The 23,446-nt window shown below is 46.7% G+C and overlaps 1 protein-coding gene across 2 annotated transcripts in view; it reads left to right on the top strand.

Moving 5' to 3' along the window:
- Window positions 1-23,446, top strand: part of VPS35L (VPS35 endosomal protein sorting factor like) — a 116,387-nt gene that overhangs the window by 19,229 nt on the left and 73,712 nt on the right. The window contains exons 7-11 of one of the 2 annotated variants that reach the window (XM_059415205.1): window positions 1,830-1,958; window positions 8,713-8,797; window positions 15,042-15,101; window positions 21,377-21,473; window positions 22,187-22,234. In XM_059415205.1, coding sequence (XP_059271188.1) covers window positions 1,830-1,958; window positions 8,713-8,797; window positions 15,042-15,101; window positions 21,377-21,473; window positions 22,187-22,234 — 419 coding nt within the window. Of the gene's footprint in view, window positions 1-1,829; window positions 1,959-8,712; window positions 8,798-15,041; window positions 15,102-21,376; window positions 21,474-22,186; window positions 22,235-23,446 lie in introns of those variants that run through there. The other variant, XM_059415206.1, reaches the window with a different exon arrangement.

Genomic DNA, 23,446 nt, shown 5'->3' with positions numbered 1-23,446 from the left:
AGAAAGAAGACCGCCCGATTGATTTTCTTGCTGCCCTCCGCTCACAGCCGCAGATGGCTGCCCCCTGGCTTCTAGGCGAGCATCGCTTACAAGTCAGGGCGAGGCTGGATTATACGGTGCTAACAGGTGAGCCTCTGATACCCTAACACGGGCTTCTTTCTTCCTCACATGACTCAGCCTGTGAGGTGACAATTGCACCACCGTCATGAGATGCCGCCGTCTCCACAGATGGAAGGCAGTGGCGACCCTGGAAGCCTGGAAGGACACGTGCCACTGTGCGCACAGCCCGCTGGCCCAAATTAGTCACGTGGCTCTTCCTTCTGCACAGGGACAAGGAGGGCCCTATCTTGCAGTTCAGGGGGCCCGTTGGAATCAGTCCAAATTTCCTGAACCTTCTGCTTGTATTTCTTTAATAAAGAGGTTTTCCCTTTGGATTCCAGGGAACACTGATAGAAAAAAGATTTTTGGTTCACGGTCTTTTGTGGGTTAAGAGTTCCCTCAGTGCTGGGAGCTTTGTAAATAAATAACCCCTTAACAATAGCCCAGGGTTAGTAAGCAGGGCCACGTGCCAGAGGCTGTGCTAAATCTTTACCTTCATTGTTTATTCTATTAGATGAGCTTGCTTTCCTTCTACCACAGCTTTTTGTTGTGTTCTGCTCTCTGTCCTGAAGGCACTTCCTCTGGTCTGGTTAACAGCCCCCACCCCCACTTTCCCCATTGTCCAGTAACACTTGCACACCCTTGCCTGTTTGTCTCCAGCATCCCTTCCTCCCGGTAACTGTTTTTTTTTTTTTTTAAGCTTTTTTTGTTTAACAGAGAGAATGAGAGCAAAAGCAGGGACAGCTGCGGAGGGAGAGGGAGAAGCAAGCTCCCCACTGAGCAGGGAGCCTGATGCGGGACTCAGTAGATCTCAGGACCCTGAGATCATGACCTGAGCGGAAGGCAAATGCTTAACTAAGAAGGAGCCACTCAAGCGCCCCTCAGGATACCATTCTCGACTACCAGTCTACAGTCTGTTCCTTTGTTACTGTATTTCTTCCATTCTGAGATAAACACTTTCCCCACATTTGAATATCCCTGAAATTGGGCTGTGTCTCTCAAATAGCGCATGTCTGTGATTGGCATGTTTCTTTTTCCTTAGTGGTACACAAAGAACTGTGTTTCCTCTTGGGGTACCTGGGTGGCTCAGTGGGTTAAAGCCTCTGCCTTCAGCTCAAGTCATGGTCTCAGGGTCCTGGGATCGAGCCCCACATCAGGCTCTCTCCTCAGCAGGAAGCCTGCTTCCCTCTCTCTCTCTGCCTGCCTTTCTGCCTACTTGTGATCTGTCTGTGAAATAAAAAAGTAAAATCTTAAAAAAAAAAAAAAAGAATTATACTTCCTACAAAGGGCACTTCTGATTAAGTGACGTATGGTGTAGGTTTTCATAAAATTGTTTCCTCTGGAGCATGTATCTCTGTTTATATTAATATCCATCTCATCTATACATGAAACTCCGTTAGTGCAGAAGTAATGTCTTTTTGCTCATCTTTGTGTCTTGGGCCTCTGGTGGCCCACGCCGGGCACACAGTGGTTCCCAATGATTACCTGAGTCACTGAGCTGAGGGTTGACTTAGGTCTGACTTGCTCCAAGGTCAGTCTGAGTGATCACCCTCTGCCTCTTTGCCCAAAACTTAACCTCTTCAGTCACAAGACGAAACTATCAGTCCTGGTTGGGGGTATGAGAAAAACTTAGAGACCAAAGCTCAGCCAGTACTCAGTATTGTTCGCAGAGTGGTGGCCAAGTGATGTTTTTCTTTTTGTGCTGACACCTTCCTACTTTCTGCCCACAGGGATCCCAAAAGGAACTGTTGAATTTGACTCAACAGGATTATGTGAACCGCATTGAGGAGCTCAACCAGTCGCTGAAGGACGCCTGGGCCTCGGACCAGAAAGTGAAGGCTCTAAAAATAGTCATCCAGGTCAGGTCTAGTGATTTTTTTTTTTCTTTCCCCAGAATTTTCTGTGTAAAACTCCTATATAGATAATTGAGGTTTTTCACAGGCCTGCCTTCAGGGTCTTACCCTACTTTTTTTCATCTGTTCCATTTTCACATACTTCCTTTGAAAGGACATGATGATGAATCTGTGTTTTTATGAGATGACCATTTCCAGGGCCACCATGTACAGCTGCACAGGTTGTGTACTGCACAGTTCCAGGACCTTCAGCTTGAATTACAAAGTAAATTATTTCCCCTGGATTGTGCAGTTCCTTAGCCCTGATACATCTGCTGATGCATTTATGATTTGTACAAACCAAAGACTGACCAACTGTCATGGGTTTCTTTGATCAGATTTCCTTTGTATTTTGGGGACTCATGGTTGTCTGTCCCTGGTATGTGCATTTTTGGCTCATATCCTGCATAATTACGTGATAAAACATACTGATGGTGTTAGGAGAGGTACATTTGTTGAATCCTTTTTTTTGATGAATTTGTTGATCCATGACAGCTCTTGGATCACAAGATCAAGTTCTGTAAGGAAAAGAGCTTATTCAGTTTCTTGACCCTTCAGGTCATTGTCTCTTGGCAAAGGATGCTCAGAAGTACATGGTAAAAGGACTCATGTGTGCATTACAATTTTCAGAGCAGAGTTCGGTTTCTGAACAGCCATCTCCGTTGAAAAGGACAGTCCTGTCCTTGTTCAGCGTCATGGCAATGTGGCATTTGTTTTCTCCCCTGTTGATTTGGAGAGAGGGATAGAGCCTGGAAGTCTTGACACTGGGTGGTTGAAGTCTTTTAAGTTGACACTTTGGAGAGCAGGTGGAAATTTTTTTTTTTTTTTTTTTTTGGTGTTTAATGATAAAGGCAAACCTGAGCTCATTTCCCTTCGATCACTGTTGTTAGTTTATAAAGTAAATAACTCCCAAAGAAGAGTCCTCTCATCCTTGGTACACGTGATGGGGGTTGCTTGCTGAGTGGCTCAAGTAAGAAGATATTAAACTAACAAGCACTTCTTCAAAGTATTTTTATTGGCAACATCTCCCCATAAAGGGCTGGGGTGTAGAGAACTTGATGTCCAAGAGTTTTTAACATCTGGAGAAGATTTAATCCATGTCTTCTCAGAGAAGAGAACCATGGAAGTGTTTCATTAACTCCACATCTGGTTAATAGTAACTATTTTACTTCCGATACTTGAAAGGCTGCTTCTTTAGCCAAAAAAGAGAATCCGGGGTTGGGGGGCAGCGTACAGAGACGTGAGCACAGTTCACTTTATTTGCTGTGTAGTAAGGTATTCTGTAGTGTGGTGGTTTTATTGAAATGTATTTCAGTGATTTTTAGGAAGTTACTTAATTATTATACATTTCAGTTTTAAGGCATGTCCTTACCCCCTCCCCCAAATTCCCTCAAGTCTGTTTCCAGTCAGACCTTGACACTTCCAGCCCCAGTAAACCACCGATCTGTTTTCTGACCACAGATTCACCTTCCCCGGAATTTCCTGGGATCATTCAGTATGTAATCTTTTGCCTCTGGATTCTTTAACTTGGCGTCATGTGTGTGAGGTCTGGCCATGCTATAGTGTCAATACTTAGTACCTTTTTACTGCTGAGTAGTATTCTGTTGTTTAAAGAACCACATTTTACTTACGCATTAACAAGTTGCTGGCCACCGAGGTCATTTCCACTCTGGCTGTTTCGAATGATGCCACCGTGGACATTTGTGTACGAGTCTTTGTGTGGACACATGCTTTCATGTCTCTTGGGTAGATTCCTAGGAGTAAAGTCGTGAGTCCTGTGATAAGGGAATGTGTAACTTTCTGAAAAATGGCCGAACCATTCTGTGTTTGCATCCCCACCAGCCGGGCGCGAGGGTTCTAGTTCTTCGATATGTTTGCCAACACTCGCGTTAATGTCTGTCACGTCGAAGACAGTCACCCTAGTGGGTTTGAAGTGGTCTCTCACTGGTGTTTTTAATTTGCATTCCGTGGGGATTGATAAGGTTAAGCTGCTTTTCATATGCTCATTGGCCATTTTTATATCTTTGTTAAATGAAAGATTTAATACGACTTGCCCATTTTTAAAACCACATCGTGTTCTTGTGGAGTTGTAACAATTCTTTATCCTCAATAAAAGTTCCTTATCAAGTAGCTCATCTACAAGGATTGTCTCCTGGTCTGTGGCTTGTCTTCATTTTCATAATAGTGTCTTTTGAAGTGGACAAGTTTTTAGTTTTAGCGAAATCTGATTTATCATTTGTCTCTTTGGCTCATGCTTTTGGAGTTGTAGCTGACCACCCTTTGTGTAACCCAAGGTCCTGAGAGTTTTTTCTTTGTTTTCTTCTAGAATTTTTTTTTTTTTTAAGATTTTATTTCTAAGTAATCTCTACACCTAGCGTGGGGCTCAAACTCCCAACCCCAAGATTGAGAGTCACAAGTTCTACCAACTGAGCCAGCCAGGCACCCCTCTTCTAGAAGTTTTATCATTTTAGCTCCTACATCTAGGTTTATGGTTCATTTCAAAGTGATTTTATGTCTAGTATAAGGGTCTAGATTTATTTGTTTCACATATGGACATCTGGTTGTTTTAGCAGTATTTGTTTTTTAACAAGTCTTTTGACTGTCTTTTCCTTATTGAATTATTTTGGCACCTTTGTTAAAGTTATCTGACCATCAATATAGGGGTTTATTTCTGGATCTTTTTTTTTTTTTTTAAAGATTTTACTTATTTATTTGACAGAGAGATCACAAGTAGGCAGAGAGGCAGGCAGAGAGAGAGGGGGAAGCAGGCTCCCCATTGAGCAGAGAGCCCGACGTGGGGCTTGATCCCAGGACTCTGAGATCATGACCTGAGCCAGAGGCAGAGGCTTAACCTATTGAGCCACCCAGGCGCCCCTACTTCTGGACTTTTAAATTAATTCCGTATATCTGTCTAAGTCCGTCCTCATGTAGTACCATGCTGTCTTGGTTACCATAGCTTTATGATAAATTTTTTTTTAAGATTTATTTGAGAGGGCACATACACGCCAGTACAGTGGGGAGGGGCAGAGGGAGACAGAGAGAATCTTAAGAAGACTCCATGCTGAGCACAGAGCCTGACACGAGACTCAGTCTCACCACGCAGAGATCAGGACCTGTGCCAAAACCAAGAGTTGAACCCTTAGCGGACTGCACCACAGGTGCCCCTGTGGTAAATTTCGAAACTAATACTAAAAGTATTAGTGTTTTAACTTGATTCTTCCCCTCCCCCCCAAAATTATTTTGGTTATCCTGGGTCCTTTTCATTTCTATGTGATTTTTTAGGATCAGCCAGTTTCTTCTACCCACTGGGGGATAGATTCTGATGGGAATTGTGTTGGCTTTGTAGGTCAGTTAGAGAGATTTGCCATCTTAACAGTAGTAAGTCTACTGATGCCTAAGATATCATTTTTTCTGTCCATGGACATCTGGTTTTTCCTTTTCTTCTTCCTTCATCATTCCGAACGATGTTACCATGGTCGCTCTTGGACGTGTCTGCTGGCCTCTCTGGAGAGGAGGGCCCATAGCTGCGAGTGGAATTGTTGGGGGTCGGGTCTGTGCCTCTTGAGCTTGACCTAGCGATGCTGGATGGCTTCCCCATGCAGCTGTGCCTGTGCGCTCCCAGTAACAGTGGGGCCGTGTGAGTCTGCTGCCCAGCGTCCTCGCGATATTTAGTATGAGCAGACTTTCTGTTTTCATTTTTCCAGTTGAGGAGGTAATAACATCCTATCGTGTTGGGGTTTTAATTCGCAACTCCCTGATTGTAATAAGATTGAGCCTCTTTTCACGTGTTTATTGGCCATTGGGGTTTCCTTCTCTCGTAAAGTGGCTTTTGTTGATTCTTCTTGCTCGTTTTTTCTGTTAATGTTGTTTGTATTTTTTTAACTTATTTTTAGGATTTTTTTTCCCCACGTAGTCTCAGTAGTAATTGTCTTCTGATTAGTCTGCTTCCTTGCTTCTCTCCATCCATCTTCATTTCTTAGTTCGTGGCTGTAAGTTATGTTTTACTTTATCCTTTTGTTTTGGCTACTTAAATAATATATATTATTCCCCGCAATATACATATACACATATATTAATATATTGAATTCACGGAACTGACTCGTGTCCTTGCAGAATGTTGCTAATTGGAAACAAATGGAAAACACCCTTTTAGTATTTTTCCAGCCGTGCTAACCAGTTCCATGGCAAGTGTTTCAGGCAGAGTACGTTCAGGAAGTGCCTGCCACCGTGCTTCTCCGCCTCGGCTGGACATCAGAATCCCTTGGGAGCTTTAAAAATGTCCTGTATCTGAGCTGTACCCCAGGCAAGCTTGATCAGAATCTCTGGGAGTGGGACCTAGGTGCTGTTATTTTCCAAAGTTCCCCAGATGCTTTCAGAGCTGAGAACACATGGGCTGTGGGATGCTTAGTCCATTCAGAGTATGCTACAGCCAGTGTGTCCTGGGTTCCCGTGCAGCTGTCACCTGCAGCCCTTACCAGAAATACAGCAGTAGGTTTGGCATGGAGCCAGGGAATCATTTTTTTTTTTTTTTCTAAATGTGGACTTGACATCCATTGTGGAATCGAGCACAGGGCTTGAACTCACAGCCCTGAGATCCAGAGTCGGACACTTGACCGACTGAGCCACCCAGGTGCCCCGAGCATCTGTAATTTTAACATGCACCGTAAGCAGCCTGATTTTTATTTAGGAAACAACACCAAAGCTTTAAAAACCTTGCATCTTCAGGGCGCCTGGGTGGCTCAGTTGATTAAGTGACTGCCTTCCACTCAGGTCATGAACCCAGGGTCCTGGGATCGAGTCCCGGAGCCTGCTTCTCCCTCTCCTTCTGCCCCTCCCCCTGCTTGTACTCTTTCTCTCTCTCTCCCTCTCTCTCTCTGTCAAATAAATAAATAAAATTAAATTAAAAAAAACTTGCATCTTCAAAGTAGTGGTTTAGAGGGGAACTTCAATTTAGGGCGTGATTAGGACCTTAACCGTCGATTTAAAGAATTCTGCTTCCTGTTCTCTTGTGTAAAATGTATGTTCTGTGATACCAGCTTGGGAGAAAAATCAGCACCCAGATGTTGGGAAGCCCCAGCTGTGTTTAATTTGAAACCTTCTGTTTGATTTCTGTCTTCTCACCTCACCACCGGGCAGGAACCCCTCTCTGAGGGACTCGGGGTAGGAACTCACGAGACGTCACATCCCTAGGAACCGAGGGCTGTGTATTGTAAACAGTCTCTAGGATTCAGAGTTGTTTGCTTTTTCCAAGCCCTGCAATCTCATGGGGCAGTTGTTTAAGTTGGAGCTCACATAAAGGGCATATGAAGAACACAGAGCAAGGCATTCGGAAATGGATTTCTACGAGTGTCCAAATGTCACATTCGGTGTCAATACCATTGTTTTAACAGCTTATGTCTTTCCTCTGCCGTCCCCACCCCGCCGTAACATTTGGGCTGTAAGAGGATGTTTCACAAATCAGAAGAGTTGTTTGCTTTAGGCTGTAATACTAAGGAGAAACTCCGTGAATTTAACAATTTAGAAATTGGGTCACCGTTGCAAACTGAAAACCCGTATCAGCCTCCCTCTTGATGTGATGGGCATTATTTCCATTCTCTGCATGCTGGAAACGCATATGCTGGAGTCTTTTCTAAATGTTCAAGTATCTTTTGTCTTTAAGTGACATCTTTGTATCTAAAGGTCAAACACTGAAATGATAAAATATGGCAAGTTATTTAGTTCCTTGCGCTGACTTTTGTGTTCATAAAGACTTCAGGGCATTAAGTTTTGTTCTCCAAAGAAGAAACAGGATTTTTGTTTCTGGTTATAACAGCTCACTTAGGGGCACCTGGGTAGCTCAGTGGGTTAAAGCCTCTGCCTTCGGCTCAGGTCACGATTTTTTAAGGTCATTTTTAAGATTTTGTTTATTTATTTGACAGAGAGATCACAAGTAGGCAGAGAGGCAGGCGCAGAGAGAGAGGGGGAAGCAGGCTCCCTAGTGAGCGGAGAGCCCGATGCAGGGCTCGATCCCAGGACCCCAAGATCACAACCTGAGCCGAAGGCAGAGGCCTTAACCCACTGAGCCACCTAGGTGCCCCTTTTATTTATTTATTTTTTAAAAGATTTTATTTATTTGACGGACAGAGATCACAAGTAGGCAGAGAGAGAGGGGGAAGCAGGCTCCCCGCCGAGCAGAGAGTCCGATGTGGGGCTCGATCCCAGGACCCTGGGATCATGACCAGAGCCGAAGGCAGAGGCTTTAACCCACTGAGCCACCCAGGTACCCCTGTATGGGTCATTTCATAGAAAAGAATGTTGAGCAGCCAAGATCGTCCTGAGATAAACCAGAGGAAGCCTTGCTGAAAAAGCACTTGGAAATAAGTCGGGGTCATCTGTGAGAACACTGGTGGGTGAGGTGTCCTTGCCCTCCCCTGGTGACTTTGCCAACCCTCATTCGGTGTATAAGCAAAGATCCTTCTGGATAAGGTTCCTCAGTCCTGTGACTTTCTAAGAGGGAGGTGGTGGAGTCTTTCATAAGAGGCTCTGTAGTCCGTAGTCTGGCTCCCCTTCTTGTCAAGGGGACAGTGGTTTTGCTTCTGATTACATCTCCAGTGTCTGGCATGGGACTTGGCACATGGCAAACACCTGCGCACGTTTATAGAAATTAATTTTCCAGGCCTGGAGCCTTGCGGCCAAGTCAGACACGACAGAGTGAATTTCCTTTTCTCTTCTCTTTTTTCAGTGTTCAAAGCTTCTTTCGGATACGAGCGTTATTCAGTTCTACCCAAGCAAATTTGTCCTCATCACCGACATACTCGATACATTTGGTAAGTACTAGTCCTGTTCACCTTCCAATCTAGGAAGGAGGTTTCTTTGTTTGTTGGCTGCTTTGTTTTGCCAGCAGCTGGGTGGTAGCATTGCTGTAATTTCTAGGGGTGTAAGTAGTTGGGGATGCCCCGCCCCGTCCCCGCTCATTGACAAGGAGGCTCTTTTTGAGAGAATCTTAAATGATGTCTTCTCTGACTTTCTGAGAGGCCAGTGAAGTCAGCGAGTGAAGTGTGGGTGGGGGGCACACTTCCGGTCTAAACCCACTCCCATCCATTGACCTGTCATCGTGCCTGGAACTCTCTTTGTCAGAACCAAATTTGGCTTCTCTTCCCGGCACCCCCAGTGGGTTTCTGTCCCCAGGAATGGCAGCACTGGGTGTGCCCTGTGCCCACGCTGGTGATCTGAGGGTCTACTCCCCTGCGCCCCACGTCCAGTCCATTGCTGGGTTCTTCAGTCTCCTGGGTCTCCCTCCCCTTTGTCCGTTTTTATCTGTCTTCACTGAACACCTTAGTCCAAGTCACAGTCCTCTCCTGCCTGGACTGACTACAATAGCTCTCGTGAGGCTTCCTGTCCCATCATGGCCGCCCCTTGTCGCATGTTCCCCATCCTCAGGAAGAATGATCTAGACTGATGAGAAGAACCTGGGGTCCCTTTGGAGATACAGGAGGACTTTGTGCTCCTTGATGGTCATCTGTGGCCAGAGCATCAAGCCAGGCAGCCCTCTGAATTGTATATGATGTTCAGGGGCAAGGTTCTCCCCAAGAGCTCGCAGACAGAATCGCCTTCTGAGGGCCAAACACCTAGCAGATCAGAACAGAGACATTTTGCTTTCCTGCCAAGGAGGGACCAGTGGACTTCCACCCCGTCTCGCCTGGAGTCATAGAAAGATCTAATGTGGCAGAAAACAAAGTGTCAAGCAGAGACCCCCCACTTACTTCACAGGAGACCGGTGACTACGGTGACTACGTATACTAGCTAGAACAAATGATATAAAGAAGTCTAACGCCTGCTAGTCTTGGGGAAAGGGGGTATTTATTGGCTTAGGTTGAAAAGTCCAGGGGTAGTTTCTGGATTGAGGAACTCAGTGTGTTAGCTTTTTCTAGTACATGCCCCTGGGTTCGCTTCCTTCTCAAACTCTCAAAGACGTCCTCTGCTTGCATCTGTTCTCCTGTTAGTAGTCCCAGGACAAGGAAAGAGCAGCTTTCTTCCAGGCGTTCAACCCAAAGTCCCCGAGTTCCGTCTCCCTGGCTTGGTTGGATCACTAGTCAGTTTCGAGTCCTTCCTCTCTGGGGCATGCGTGTGCAGATAATCCAGACCTGGGTCACCCCAAAGAAGAAAAGTGATGCTGTGGCCAGAAAAAAGGTGGGTGGGAGCTAACTGGACCCCAAGAACAGATGGCTTGGCTGAGCGACGGCCTGTCAGGGTCAGGTGGCCCAGGCGCTCTGCTGAGTACCAAGGCTGTATCAGCCAGAGGAGACAATAGTCCTCCCCTGTGCAGGGCTTATGTTCTGATAAGAGGGGATTTGCAAAACAAATGAGTAAACCCATTTGTATACTCGGGGATGATCAGCGCTCTGGAGGGGGAAAAATACCAAACAGGAGGGTCAGGGGAATTGAGGGAAGGTGGGGGCGGGAAGGCTGTCGTTGGAGACAGGATGGTTTCGGGAGCCCCTGTTGAGACGTGGCTATTGGAGCACGGAGGAGAGGAGAGGTTAGCCACGTGCTCTCCGGGGGAGAGAGGGTGCAGCCATGGGAGGCCGAGGGCAGTGGGTGCAAAGCCCCCGGAGGTGGGAGCGTGCCTAGCAAGTTTGAAGAGGCCAGGGTTGCAGTGTGGCTAGAGTGGGGTATGCAAGAGCTGAGGAGGCTGGAGGTCCTGGCAGGCCTTGTGGGCCATTGGAAGGACTTGGACTTTGACCCTGAGCATGTAAAGAACCCCTGGGAGTGTTAAGGCGAGTAGGGATGTGATGGGATTGGAGTCGGATAGGCTGCTTCTTGAAGCTGTAGGGCGGAGGTGGGGCAGGGAGCCTGGTCAGGAGGCCATCATAGGTAGTGCTTCCGGTGGGAGGCCAGGGAGATGGCAAAGATGGAGAGAATGAATGGATTTGCAGGGTGGCTGGGTGAGTTAGGCTCTCCGAATAGATACCCAGTCATACGCCCTTTGGGCCTTGACTTGTCCTCGTAATAGCTTGCCTTCCAGCAGCGAGGACATCGGTCAGTGGTCCTGTCTGATTCTCCTGACAGTTGTGTTTCTCTTGGTGGGTTAACACACCGGCTTTCTGGTTTCCCTCGCCTGCCTCCTGCACGTTTCTTCTGCACGCGTCAGCATCCTCAGTGAGACTAGCGCAGGGAACGCCGATGGATCGCGTTCTACCCTCCAAGCCTGCCGGGATCTGGACATGAACCTTGTGAGAATTTGGGGCGGCCTTTCTGCCAAACGCTGTTGGCGGCACCCCAGTCCCATCCCTGGGCAGGCTGGCATCCAGGGCAGATGCCTGTTCTCGCCTTCTCCCCAGAAATCAGCTGGGCTCAAAGCAGGGATCCACGCTCAGCAAATAATGTCCTTGGGCCTGACTCTGTTCTGGGTGCGTTAGAGATAGAGCGGGTCTTCATCGCAACCTGTGAGGCGGGGTCTCGGGTGACCTCAGTTCACGGGTGAGGGGCCCGAGGCACAGAGAAATGAAGAAGCTGGCCCAGGGGAGTGAGTGGCAGAGCTGGGATTCAGGGTTTTCTCGGCCGTCAAAGACCTGCTTTGTTTTTTTGTACTTGGCTCACGGGGGAAATGCTCTCCATGAAGAAATCACAAATGCGCGTACGTTTGACCCCGGCAACTTCACCTCCGGGAATTCATCCTATTCGTGATACCAGAGCCCTGGAAGCAGCCCAAGAGGCCGTCACTAGGGGACCAGTTAAAGAAATGGGGATCCGTCCGTACCCCGGAGCACAGGGAGAGTGCGGGTGTGCTCCGCGTTCCGACGGGGAGAGATCTCTAGGGTGTATAGGTCGTCGCGTGAGAAAGTCAAGATGTGGAACAGCTGTAGGGTTTGTTCTGTTTTGTGTAAGAGAGGAGGAGAAATGAGAGCCCTCGCTCGCTCGCACTCTTATTTGCCTGAAGAAACACTTAGGAGGATATCCAAGAAATTCCAAAGAAGTGGGAGTCCTCCGAGGCTGCCGGGGGGGTGGGGAGGGCTTGGAGTGGGCAGGGATGGGTCAGAGAGAAACTTCCCTTAGTGCCTTTTTTGGATTTTGAATCCGGGGATTGGTTTTCTTTTTTAAAACCAAACATTCCAATGAGGCACCGGCTTTCCACACCCTTCTCCGTCCTCCATGTCCAGACGGTGCTCTGGAGTCTCTCTGCTCACGTCCCATGCCTGCGTGTCCTGTTCCAGAGTTGTGAGCACCCGAGCCTCAGTTTCTTCCCCTGTAAAGTGGGCATAATAGATCCTGCCTCTGGGGGCTTCTGCAGGGAATTAAGAGCATCCGTCAGAGACAGATAACGGTTTTCCTCTTCGGGAGTTGGCTGGCAGGATCCGTGTAAGCAACTTTGAACAGTGCCAGGTACAGAGTAAGGACTCAGAAAATTATTCACCTATCTTAGTGGTCTTGATTTATAAGATGGTGAGTCAGGACAGGAAACGAATCTAGGGTCAGGTATTATCTCTCAAGCCTGTTGTCCACTAACCTAACAAGGGAAAAAAATATTCGCCAAACTCGTTTGGCCAAAGATGATTTTGTAGTGAAAGGCCCCTTCGCATAGGAAGGTACACTGTAAACATTGTGGGTTAGAGGGATGGCAGGCTTTTGGGGGAGGAAGTAAAGGCGTTTTGTGCTCTTAAGTCCGGTCCACAGAGCGTAGGAGGAGCGAGCCGACCAGCGTGGCTTGCTGCGTGATGGCCTGAGGTAAGATTCTGTGCAGTCCCAATGCTGTGTTCTGTGGTCCTCCTGGAGGAGGCCCGTCATGGCTCCAGGTGGGCGCTCGTGGCCCCAGGTAAGGAAAGCACTTCCTGCCAGGCCTAAGAAGGCGGGTGGCTTTGAGAACTGGGGTTTATTTCCTGAAGCTTCCTGGGAGCTCGGCAGTTGAACTGTTGGTGTAGAGCAGGGCTTTTCATCCTTGGCTGCACACTTCCGGGGGGCTTTAAAAACCCTCCCAGTGGTCAAGCCGCACCCCAGATATTTTTTTTTCTTTTTTTAAAGATTTTATTTATTTATTTGACAAACAGAGATCATAGTAGGCAGGGGCGGTGGGGGGATGCAGGCTCCCAGCTGAGCAGGGAGCCCGATGTGGGGCTCAGTCCCAGGACCCTGAGATCATGACCTGAGCCGAAGGCAGAGGCTCAACCCTCTGAGCCACCCAGGCGCCCCTCCCCCCCAGATATTTTCTATCAGAACTTCTGGGGACAGACACAGGCACCAGCCTATTTTCAGGAGCCCCGGGTGCTTCGAATGTTTCGCTGACGTTGGGGACCCCTGGGTTACAGGAAGTGAGAGGCTTGTCACTTTCTAGAGATTCCCACACCCAAGGCAAGTTTTAGCTCAGAGACCCGTGGTGCTTGTCTGAATCCATGGTTCTCAGCTTGAGTGTATACAGGAATTCCCTAGCGAGGTCATCCAAGATTCATATTCCTAGTCCCCACCCTCCGAAATACTGGTTGTCGCTAGCTCTGAGGTGGGCCCCAGGAATGTGCCTTTCCAACAAGCGACTTTATGTGACAGTAATGTAAGTGTAAGTAGTGCACGCTGGGAGAGGCTTCGAGACAGCTCCTCTGCGCTTGGATGCCTTCCTGCCCTTTGTCCTAGCCTTGTGTCGTTTCGTGGTGAACTCATTCGACTTCACATTCTTAGAGCTTCCTTTTTCTTTTCCCGTGCGAGGACAGGCTGTGTGATTCTTAGCTTCCTTGAATGATGGCGTTACGGGGAGAGAGGGAGACGGACCAACAACACAAGAGCTCAGGGCAATACTTTGGATACTACAGGTGATTTGAAAGGCTCCAGGAAGCGAGTAGAACTATAATTCTTATCCCTTTGATGTTGACAGTATTTTCTAAAGTAATAGACAAAATAAAGCTTTTAGTGCTAGACTAAGGGGTGGCTTGTGGGCCAAGTCTGCCCTGCCCACTTGTTTTTGTAAATAAAGTTTTATTATTGTTACTGGAACATAACCAGCCACATCCATTTGTTGATACATGGCCTGTGATTGCTTTCCAGCTACAACAGCAGATTTGAGTAGTTACAGCAGTGACCTATGACCCACATCACCTAAAATATGTTTGTTTATGCATCTAGCAAATACTCAGCGTCCACGACATGCCAGGCCCTGGTCTTAGTACTGGGAATATATCCGTGGACAGAACAGACACACATTTCTTCCCTTGTAGCTTCAACTACCCTTCAACTACCCTTGCTAGTTGAATCTCAAATTTCGATGCTTCTGGGCACCAGGCAGATCACATAAACGACAAACTGGGTGTTACAGATGCCATTTAAGGGGTCAGCTACTAATTTGTTGTAGCTCATTTTTTTTTTTTCCTTAAAGAGACCTTTTTTTTTTAAAAAGATTTTATTTATTTTTTGAGAGCAAGCACATGCGGGGGAAACAGCAGGGAGAGGGAGAAGCAGGCTTCACGTAAGGAACCTGATGCTGGACTCGATCCCAGGATCCTGGGATCATGACCTGAGCCGAAAGCAACCGCTTAACCAACTGAGCCACCCATGTGCCGCTGTCATAGCTCATTTTTATCTTGTAGGGATATGGGCCATTTTTGGCACATCATTTGTGAAGAAGCAACAAATCCGGTTTTTCACATTGAATGAAAGTTTTTTACCTGTTGACAACTAATTAAAAAAAAAAAAAAAGTGTTAAAGCGCTTTGTGGGCCAAACAAAATGGATCTGTGGCTGGGTTCACCCCCAAGCTCCCTACCTACAGCCACTGGCTTAGAAGTAGAACGTGGACTGTTCGCTATTTAGTGAATGGAGGTGTCTGGGGTCTCCTTGACCCTAAGTGTCCCTCTCTAAGGGGAGAAGGAGGACTTGCCTGCCTCATGGAAAGTGTTGTTTAAGTCCCCTCATTTTATTAAAAACAGAAACAAAAGAAATGGGGCTTACAATTTATACCACTAGGTGGCAGCAAACGATAACAAGTTAAAGAGCTCTGGGACCAGCCCCCTCGGTCCCTAATTAACAAACGTTTATTTAGTGTTTGCTCCTGAGGAGGGGGATGCTAACACCATCTGTCCTTTCTCCCCAGGAAAGCTAGTGTATGAGCGCATCTTCTCCATGTGTGTGGATAACCACAGCGTCTTACCAGGTAATGTCAGAGCTGTTCTACGGATTTTGTTCTATCCTGGAGTTGTGATTAGAACGTTTCTATCAAGTCAGGATTTACGGAGACTCAGTAGATTTATTTTGTTTTTGGTGTGTTAAAAGTAGAAGAAACAACTTGGCACATTTTTTTATCATCTTGGTTTTCTAAAACAAAACAAAACAAAACAAAAAACATGAGGTTTTCAAATGGCCAGGCTAAGAATTTGCGCAAGTAATTTGAATCCATGAAAATGAAAAGGTACAACTAGATTCAGCTGATTTTTTTTTTTTTTATGATTTTATTTATTTGTGAGAGAGTGAGAGAGAGAGCTCGCGCGCACAAGTGGGCAGTGTGGCAGGCAGAGGCAGAGAGAGAAGCAGGCTCCCTGCCAAGCAAGGAGCCTGATGCGGGACTTGATCCCAGGACTCTGGGATCATGACCAGAGCCGAAGGCAGTGGCTTAATGGACTGAGCCACCCAGGCATCCCTCAGCTAATCTATTATACCGTTTATACTTAAATTCCTCCACTGCTTGACATTTTTTCCCTGCATATCTCTCCTGAGAAGCAAATTGCAGAACCCAACTTTATATATACTAAAGACTGATGGCAAAGAAATCAATAACAGATACTTTGCATTTACAGTCTGAGCTTAAGTGATATGAGCATTAAATTTATTGCCAATCCATTTTAAAATCTCAGGGGGTTATAATGGGACAGCTTGATTATGAATCCCTGTTGTCACATAAATGATGACGATGTCTCTGGCTATGTGGGACTCTCAGCAGTAGCTTCTCTTCCCTCTCGTCCCTCCTTTCAAGTTCCCAGAGCTGCTGTGAGGAAACATTGTCATCCACACAAGTTACAACAACGAGCTTGCCCCCACTGCTTCTGCTCTCAGCTAGACACCGTAACCCATAATTGACCTGTTCACTTACTCATTAACTCTTTTGCCCATCTCTGTATCTGTTATTTTTAAAATGATTGAATACAACTATTTCTCAAAAAGAGACAGGACCCCACAGATCTTTGGGGCTGAAAGAGTCATATGGTGTCAGAGGAGCAAACCCATGGGGGAAGAGCCAAGAACATGCCCGCGGCCCTGTCACCAGCTCGTGGGAGCCTTGCTCTTAGGGGAGCTCTGTGCCGTCCAACATGGCGGCCTGGTCACGTGGGGCACGTGAGCTCTGGCCAGTCCAAACGGAGGGTGTGATGTGTGTATAAAAACACTCTGGATTTCAGAGACTTAAAAGACCATGAAGTATCTCACCAATTTTTAAAAATCGATCGCATGTTGAAATGACATTTTGGATGAGTTGGGTTAAATGAAGCATTTTATGAAGATTTCACTTATTTTATCTCTTTGAACATGGCTCATGCAATATTTCTGTTGGTTGGTGCTACTCCAGAGACTCCCCTCCACCACATCACATCTGTGATGTTACTAACAGCTCCTCCCACGTCCTAAGGCATCTCAAGATCCGGAGGCAGTGAGCCTGGAGAGGGAGGCAGGGACCACCTTGAGTGCAGAGGCCTTCTCTGTCAACTTCAAGGATTTGGGAAATCTAGGTGCACCTATTTATGTATTTATTTATTTATTAACAATTTTTGAAAAAAAAAAAAAAGATTTTATTTATTTATTTGTCAGAGAGAGAGAGAGCGAGCAAGCACACAAGCGGGCAGAGTGGCAGGCAGAGGCAGAGAGAGAAGGAGCCTCCCTGCTGAGCAAGGAGCCTGATGTGGGACCTGAACCCAGGGTCCTGGGATCATGACCAGAGCCAAAGGCAGCGGCTTTGGCAGTGCCTCTAGGTGCACCTGTTTAATTTAAGCTTGCCAATTTGTGTGCCGTAAAGTAAGCATATGCTCGCCTATAAGCAGAATTAAACCCAAATAGGTGTTTTTTTGTGGCTACAACAGTATTGGTTTTTATTTTTATCTTTTATTTATTTTTATTTTTTTAAAGATTTTATTTATCCATTTGTCAGAGAGGGAGAGCACAAGCAGGGGGAGGGGCAGAGGGAGAAGCAGTCTCCCCACTGAGCAAGGAGCCCAATGTGGGACTCGATCCCAGGACCCTGGGATCATGACCTGAGCTGAAGGCAGATGCTTAACTGACTGAGCCACTCAGGCATCCCAACAGTATTGTTGTTTAAAGATTTTATTTTTAAGTCCTCTCTACATCCAATATGGGTCTAGAACTCATAACCCTAATCAGTTCAAGAGTCACATGCTCCACTGAGTGAGCCGGCCAGGTGCCCCTCCAACAGCATTTCCCACCCCCCAAAATAATTATTTATTTAAGAGAGGGGGGCACAGGAAGAGGAAGAAGGGAAGAGAGCGAGCGAGAGAGAGAGAGAGAAAAAAAAAATCCCAAGCAGACTCCCTACTGAGCTGGGAGCCTGACGTGGGGCTTGATCTCATGACCCTGAGACCCAGACCTGAGCTGAAATCAGGAGTCAGTTGCCCAACCAACGGAGCCACCCAGGTGCCCCTCCAACAGCATTTTAGAAAATGCTTTTTAATACACAATCTACTACTTCCTGTTGTTGTGCACCAAACCACATATTTGTTACCTGTCTAATCCCCAGGGGCCTTCGAGTTTCCATCTCCTGCAATAACTTTCCTTCCTCCTAATTTTCACTAAATATACAAACAATATTTTAGAGCCAACTAAGGAAAAATTACTAATAGCCTCCTACTTAAACTATGAAAGTTCAACATAAAAGACTATTTTCATATCCATTTCCAGTCCTTGTCTAAATTTATTAATTAGCACTTTTCTCACAGAAACTCTTCCTTCCCCAATACCTTTTTTTTTTTTTTTACCTTGAGCGATGCAAATCGGGCTTTTGTTTTTCTTGAAAATAGTTTCCTAATTTTTTTTTTTCCAGTGAAAGTCTACGTCTGCACGTAGTGTTTTCTGGTTCCAAGAACCTGAGGGGGAAAAGGGCCAATTTCTCTCAGAAATGTCAGAGATTTGCGGGGATGTCTCTTAACAATAATTATGAAGAAAGCTTTCAAAATCCACTGTGTGGAATTCTGCCTGAAGAGGTTCTGTACAGAGGGGAATCTGGTGGCATGTGTGCTCATTCTTTCCAGTTGAATCAAGTTCTGACTGCTGAATTTAATTTTTGAGCCCTTCACCTTCAGGAATTTGAACTGAAGCGTGTAGACCTATTTGATGAGTTTAGAAGGATACAGGTGCCCTTTGGGGTCGTGAACAGGACGTACTACTGTATGTGGTAGCTTTTCCCTACCATCTCTTAATCCAGCGTATGTGTGCAGAGACGATCCACTCTAAGCAATCAAGTAATTTCATTTCCATCTGAGGAGAGGGAACTTGGGTTTGTCCTGTCGTGGCTGTTGTCACCTGTGGGCATTCCGGCCTTCGGTTTCTGCCCGTGGCTGGTGGAGGCTGCGCCCAGAGAAGCAGCGTCCTTAACTGACCTGGCCTCTGAGGCGAGACCGAGAGGACTTCCCTATATGCACTGTTATGTAAAGAGACCTCTCGCTCTTAGGGTGGAGACTTGGCAGAGGAAAGAGAACTCGACTCGCTGGTCTCCTCCCTCCTCCTAAAATATCCACGGAAGTTCAGGGTTGAAAAAAGAAGCACCATAAAAGAAAAATAAGTGGGATTAGGAGGAAGAGTCTTTGCTTTTTGGTACATTGACGTCTCTGAATTAATTTCCACCTTCTGAATTCATTCTCCATGTAGGCAGTCCATGTGCTAGAGTGTAAGTCATGTCCTGTGAGGCCATTCCTCTGCCCAGAGCCCTTCGTTTCTGTTGCGCCTAGAAAAACTCTCCAACTACTTACCAAGGCTGCAGCCCTGTATGACTTGGCGCGTGGTACCTGCTTCTCTCCTTCCTGCTTGCCCCTTCGGCTTGCTTTTTTCTTCTTTGATCCCATCCAGAATTCCTGTCTACCTCAGGACCTTTGCACTCGATGTTTCCTGGAACACATTTCCTCCACATGTAAACATGGCTGTCTCCGTGTTGTAATTCAGGGCTTAGCTCAAATGCCGCCTCCTGGGGCCACCCTGTCTAATGAAACTGCACCCCCAAAGTCACTGTCAAGTCTAATACTTAGTGGTATGTCTTTCATAGTATGGGCTGTTACTGGATACTACCTCATTTGTTTGCTTGCTTGCTTATACTTTCCAAGGTTCATTATGTTGTTCCGTCCTGGAATATAAGCTTCGTGAGCACAGGGGCTGTCTTGTGTATTGTTATCTCTTGAGAGCCTAGAATACTACTTTTAGTTGGTTCTTTAAACATTTGTGTTAAGCAAATGAAGCACAGGAATGTAAGATTTATTTTGCTACAGGATTTTAACTAATTTCTATATTTTGAGTGAGCGCTGTGCCCAACGTGGGGGCTTCAGCTCACGACCCCAAGGTGAAGAGCTGGGTGATCGAGTGACCGAGCCAGCCGGGCACCCTACTTTGCTACAAGATTTTAAAGTCCTGCCTAACATCGTTTTCTCTTTAATGATCTCCTGAGCTGGAGGGAAAGCCATGTACACATTGTTGCACAGCTTGCAGGCGATGTGGACGCCCAGGACAGCTTGCTTTTCTGTGTCCCCAGGGTCTCTCGCGTCCAGCTGCAGGTTTCAGTGGACAAGGCTCCTGTCGGGGCTGGTGGGTTATAGCTTACAGTGATGCCAGCTCTCTTCTGAGTCTCCATTCCCTCATCTGTAAAGTGAAGGGTTTTTTTGTTTGTTTATTTGCTTTTTAAAGATATTATTTATTTATTTGGCAGACAGAGGTCACAAGTCGGCAGAGAGGCAGGCGGGGGGGGGGGGGGGAAGCAGGCTCCCAGCTGAGCAGAGAGCCTGATGTGGGGCTCGATCCCAGAACCCTGGGATCATGACCTGAGCCAAAGGCAGAGGCTTAACCCACTGAGTCACCCAGGCGCCCCAAAGCAAGAGGTTTTATTAGATGATCTTAGAGACTTATTTTTGCTTTTAGGTTTCCGGTCCCATGATCCCGTCATATGAAGGGAAATTAATCCCACCCGTTTTCCACAAAGCACGATTGACAAATGAATTTAAGAATAACCCTTATCTTTTCCTGTCTGGATCTCTTGGAACTTGGAAAAAAAGAAAAAGAAAAAGTGGTTCCTTTTAAGTGGGCGGGTTTAGGGCAGGAAACCCTTTGGAATTGGCAAGTGAGTTCTTGAATGAATGAATGAATGAAGCCTTCTGTAACATCCAAAAATAAATCCTTGAGATTGCACTTCCAGATTATCTGCAGTTGTGATTAGTGACTGTTCTCTGCTAGGAGGTACCTGGAGGTTTATCTTTTTGCTGATTCCATCGGAATTTCGATCACTTTAATCATGTGCCACCAGTTGCAGAAAGCAGAATTAGGGACGAAAGATGACTGTGCACAACAGTGAGGAGGGCAGCAAGCTTGAATTCGTCAGTTGTCTCCTAAAGTGATTAACGTCTCCCCCTTTGATTGAGTTTTTTTTTTTTTTTTTAATTTTAAGTAAACTATGCCATACCTCGCTGTGGGGATGGCCGCATGCCCAGCAGAAAAGGGACAGGTCCGTTAATGAAGAGGAAGAAAACAGATATTGGGGGAAACTGGCAGTTTTGCCACTAGATGACTCACGTGTTGGAAGGAGGATCGAGCTGGTGGCCGGACTGATCGTTTTCCACCGCAGGGCTTTGATTTACCTGGCGCAGGTGATATTTAGAGTACAAGCTCGGATCACATGTCAGGTGACCCTTGCAGGTTTCCGAAGCATCTGGAATTCCCAACCGTATGGTCCTAGTTCTGCTGGGTGTACCAAGAATCTTGGGGTTGTGTGAGAGGCTGTGGGGCTGGACTGCCTGGGTGAATCTCAGCTCTGACTTTTGCTTGCTGTGTGCCCTAGCCATCTCTGTGCCTTGGTCTCTGCATCTGTCACAGTAAATTAAAGCTCAGGTCCTGATCTCAGGGTCCTGGGATGGAGCCCTGCGCTGGTCTGCCCAGTCAGCCGGGAGTCTGCTTCTCCCTCTCTGTTTCTCTCTGCCCTTCCCTGCACACCCCCATCCCCCACCGTGCTCCCTCTTTCTTTAATAAATAAGTAAAATCTTAAAAAGAAAAAAAGTAGGCACTGTGGAGGGATGTTGTGGACATAAGGTGAATTACCTGTTTCCTAATAATATTTGGAAGGAAAGATCTCAAAGAACTGGAGAGGCCACCGCTTCTTGTCCACTGAAACGTTCTCCTGTCTCAGGGCCCGGAGCAGCTGTACCCCAGTCCCTGATGGATACTGTTTTTGCGTTCCAGATCACTTCTCTCCAGAGAATGTCAATGACACGGCCAAAGAAACATGCTTAAATTGGTTTTTCAAGATTGCTTCCATCAGGGAACTCATTCCAAGATTGTATCCTTTTTTTGGTCTTTGTCTGATGATTTTAAAGATAGGCTGAAAGAGTTGCACCATTAATAGAAGCCATGTGATGGGATGCCCTGAAATTGCTGTTAAAAATTTGGTCCCGTTACGGTTGCTAGCCTGGGAATCCAGGGCCAGCCACACTGTCGGAGCCTTTGGACTGCACTCTCCCCAAACAGTGTTCTGTTTTCTTGCTTTGAATATGATGCCATGTACCAGACTTTTGTTTCCCAGAGGAACATTCCCACATTAATTCTCTCAATTAAAATGCTTCATCTTTATGTGTTTTCTCTGGTTCTCGAAACTTGAAAGGACCAGGGTCAGGCTTCTCTGCACAGATGCCAGTTCTGGAGAACAGAGAGTTTGACTTACACACAAGTGAATCTTGGTTATCTAAAGTTCGTTCTTTCCCCCATAAAGCCTCGAGGGGAGATGCTCAAAATGCAGTTTAAACTGTAGCATGCAACTGTGAATCAGCATGTAATTTTTTCCCCCCAAAATGTATTTTCAGTAAGTATGAAGCCTTGAGAACCAGCTATGGAAACCTTGAGCTGTTAGCTAACGCAGTTCTCTGGGCTGCTGAGAGCTGTCGTGGGCCCACCATCCTGAAGTCATGCTAAGTCCTGCTTATGAGTGGTCTAGCCTTTTTGCCACAGGGAACAGGCCGTCTGGAAAACGTCTTCCTTAACAGGATGTTTTTGTAGTTACGTGGAAGCATCCATCCTGAAGTGTAACAAGTTCCTCTCCAAGACGTAAGGCTCCTCTTCAGTGTCTAGAACCGTAACATTTCCAGGGAATCTCCCCCATACACACACTAGTGACAGGTGATAGCGACTGTCACTCACTAGGTACTTAGCATGTAGCAAACCTGGGGCCAAGCCCCTTCTGTGCATTTTCCCCTCTGATCTAAATGGACCCTCGATAAGGTAGAGATACTGTTCTCCTTCCTGTTTGATGGAGAAGAAAACTCAAGCCAGGAGAAGGTGGTTGAGAGGTTCATGGAAGAATACTCACTCTGCCTTTAGTAGCTCTGTCGTCTTGGCAAGTTACTAAGCATCTCTGACCCTCTGTCTCTTCCTCTGTGAATGGGTCCATAAAAAGAGGTCGGTGGGGATTTGTCGAGAGCAGGGCCTGGCACACAGTGGGCCCACATTCTGTATTTGCTCATGCTGCTGAAGATGGTGATAACGATGCCGTCAGCCGCAGAGCCTTCGCCCCAGAGCCCCGTGTTGCTCTGGGTTACCTTGGGCCTTGTTTTGAGGATAGCTTCCAGGACTGGGAGAAGCCAGATGATCTGTTCTCTGCAGAGCCAACAGAACGCCAGGTCATGTCGAGTGGCCCATAGATGATAAGCTCCCTAAAACCAGGGACCAGCTTCTCCTGCTTTATGGTGAAGTAGTTTTATTGGATTTAGGATGTGTACCAAATATATTTGATTTGGATCCAAGGGTGCCTGGGGTAGTTTTTAGGGATAACATTGGTGCTAAAGAAATTATTTTGCCTCCGTATTTGGGAAGGCAATGCCCGAGGCAGAGGGAGGGCCCGTGTTGCCGAAGTCAGTCAGCCCCGATGGACGCGGATGGGGAAGGCTGATGCCAGCCTGAGGTGGCAGGCGTTGGGTGCTAGGAGGGAGTGGGGCAGAGGACAGGCGGTGCCAAAGGAATATAGACACGGTGAGAACATCGAGAGGATCCAGGAGTGATCAGCAGGTGGAAAATAGTGAGGGGGAGAAACTGTTACATTAACGAAATAAATGTCACCTCAGATGGGCAAAAAAGAAAAGATGAGGTTCCAGCCCTGAGGAGATGGTAGAGAGGACAGAAGGCACTCAAGGAATGAGCGGTGTCTGGAGAAGAACGCAAAAACGTTGGCCTTGGTTTGTCTCTGAGACTTGGTTCTCTCCCCCCCCCACCCCCCACCGGCCTTGAGGAAGGGTGTCTTTATGTTAAAAATGAAAGAACAGA

The sequence above is a fragment of the Mustela nigripes genome, chromosome 11 (genome assembly GCF_022355385.1).
Source record: "Mustela nigripes isolate SB6536 chromosome 11, MUSNIG.SB6536, whole genome shotgun sequence".
Lineage (NCBI taxonomy): Eukaryota > Metazoa > Chordata > Mammalia > Carnivora > Mustelidae > Mustela > Mustela nigripes.
Note: the sequence above shows the minus strand (reverse complement) of the source record. Positions and strands in the feature narration are given on the sequence as shown.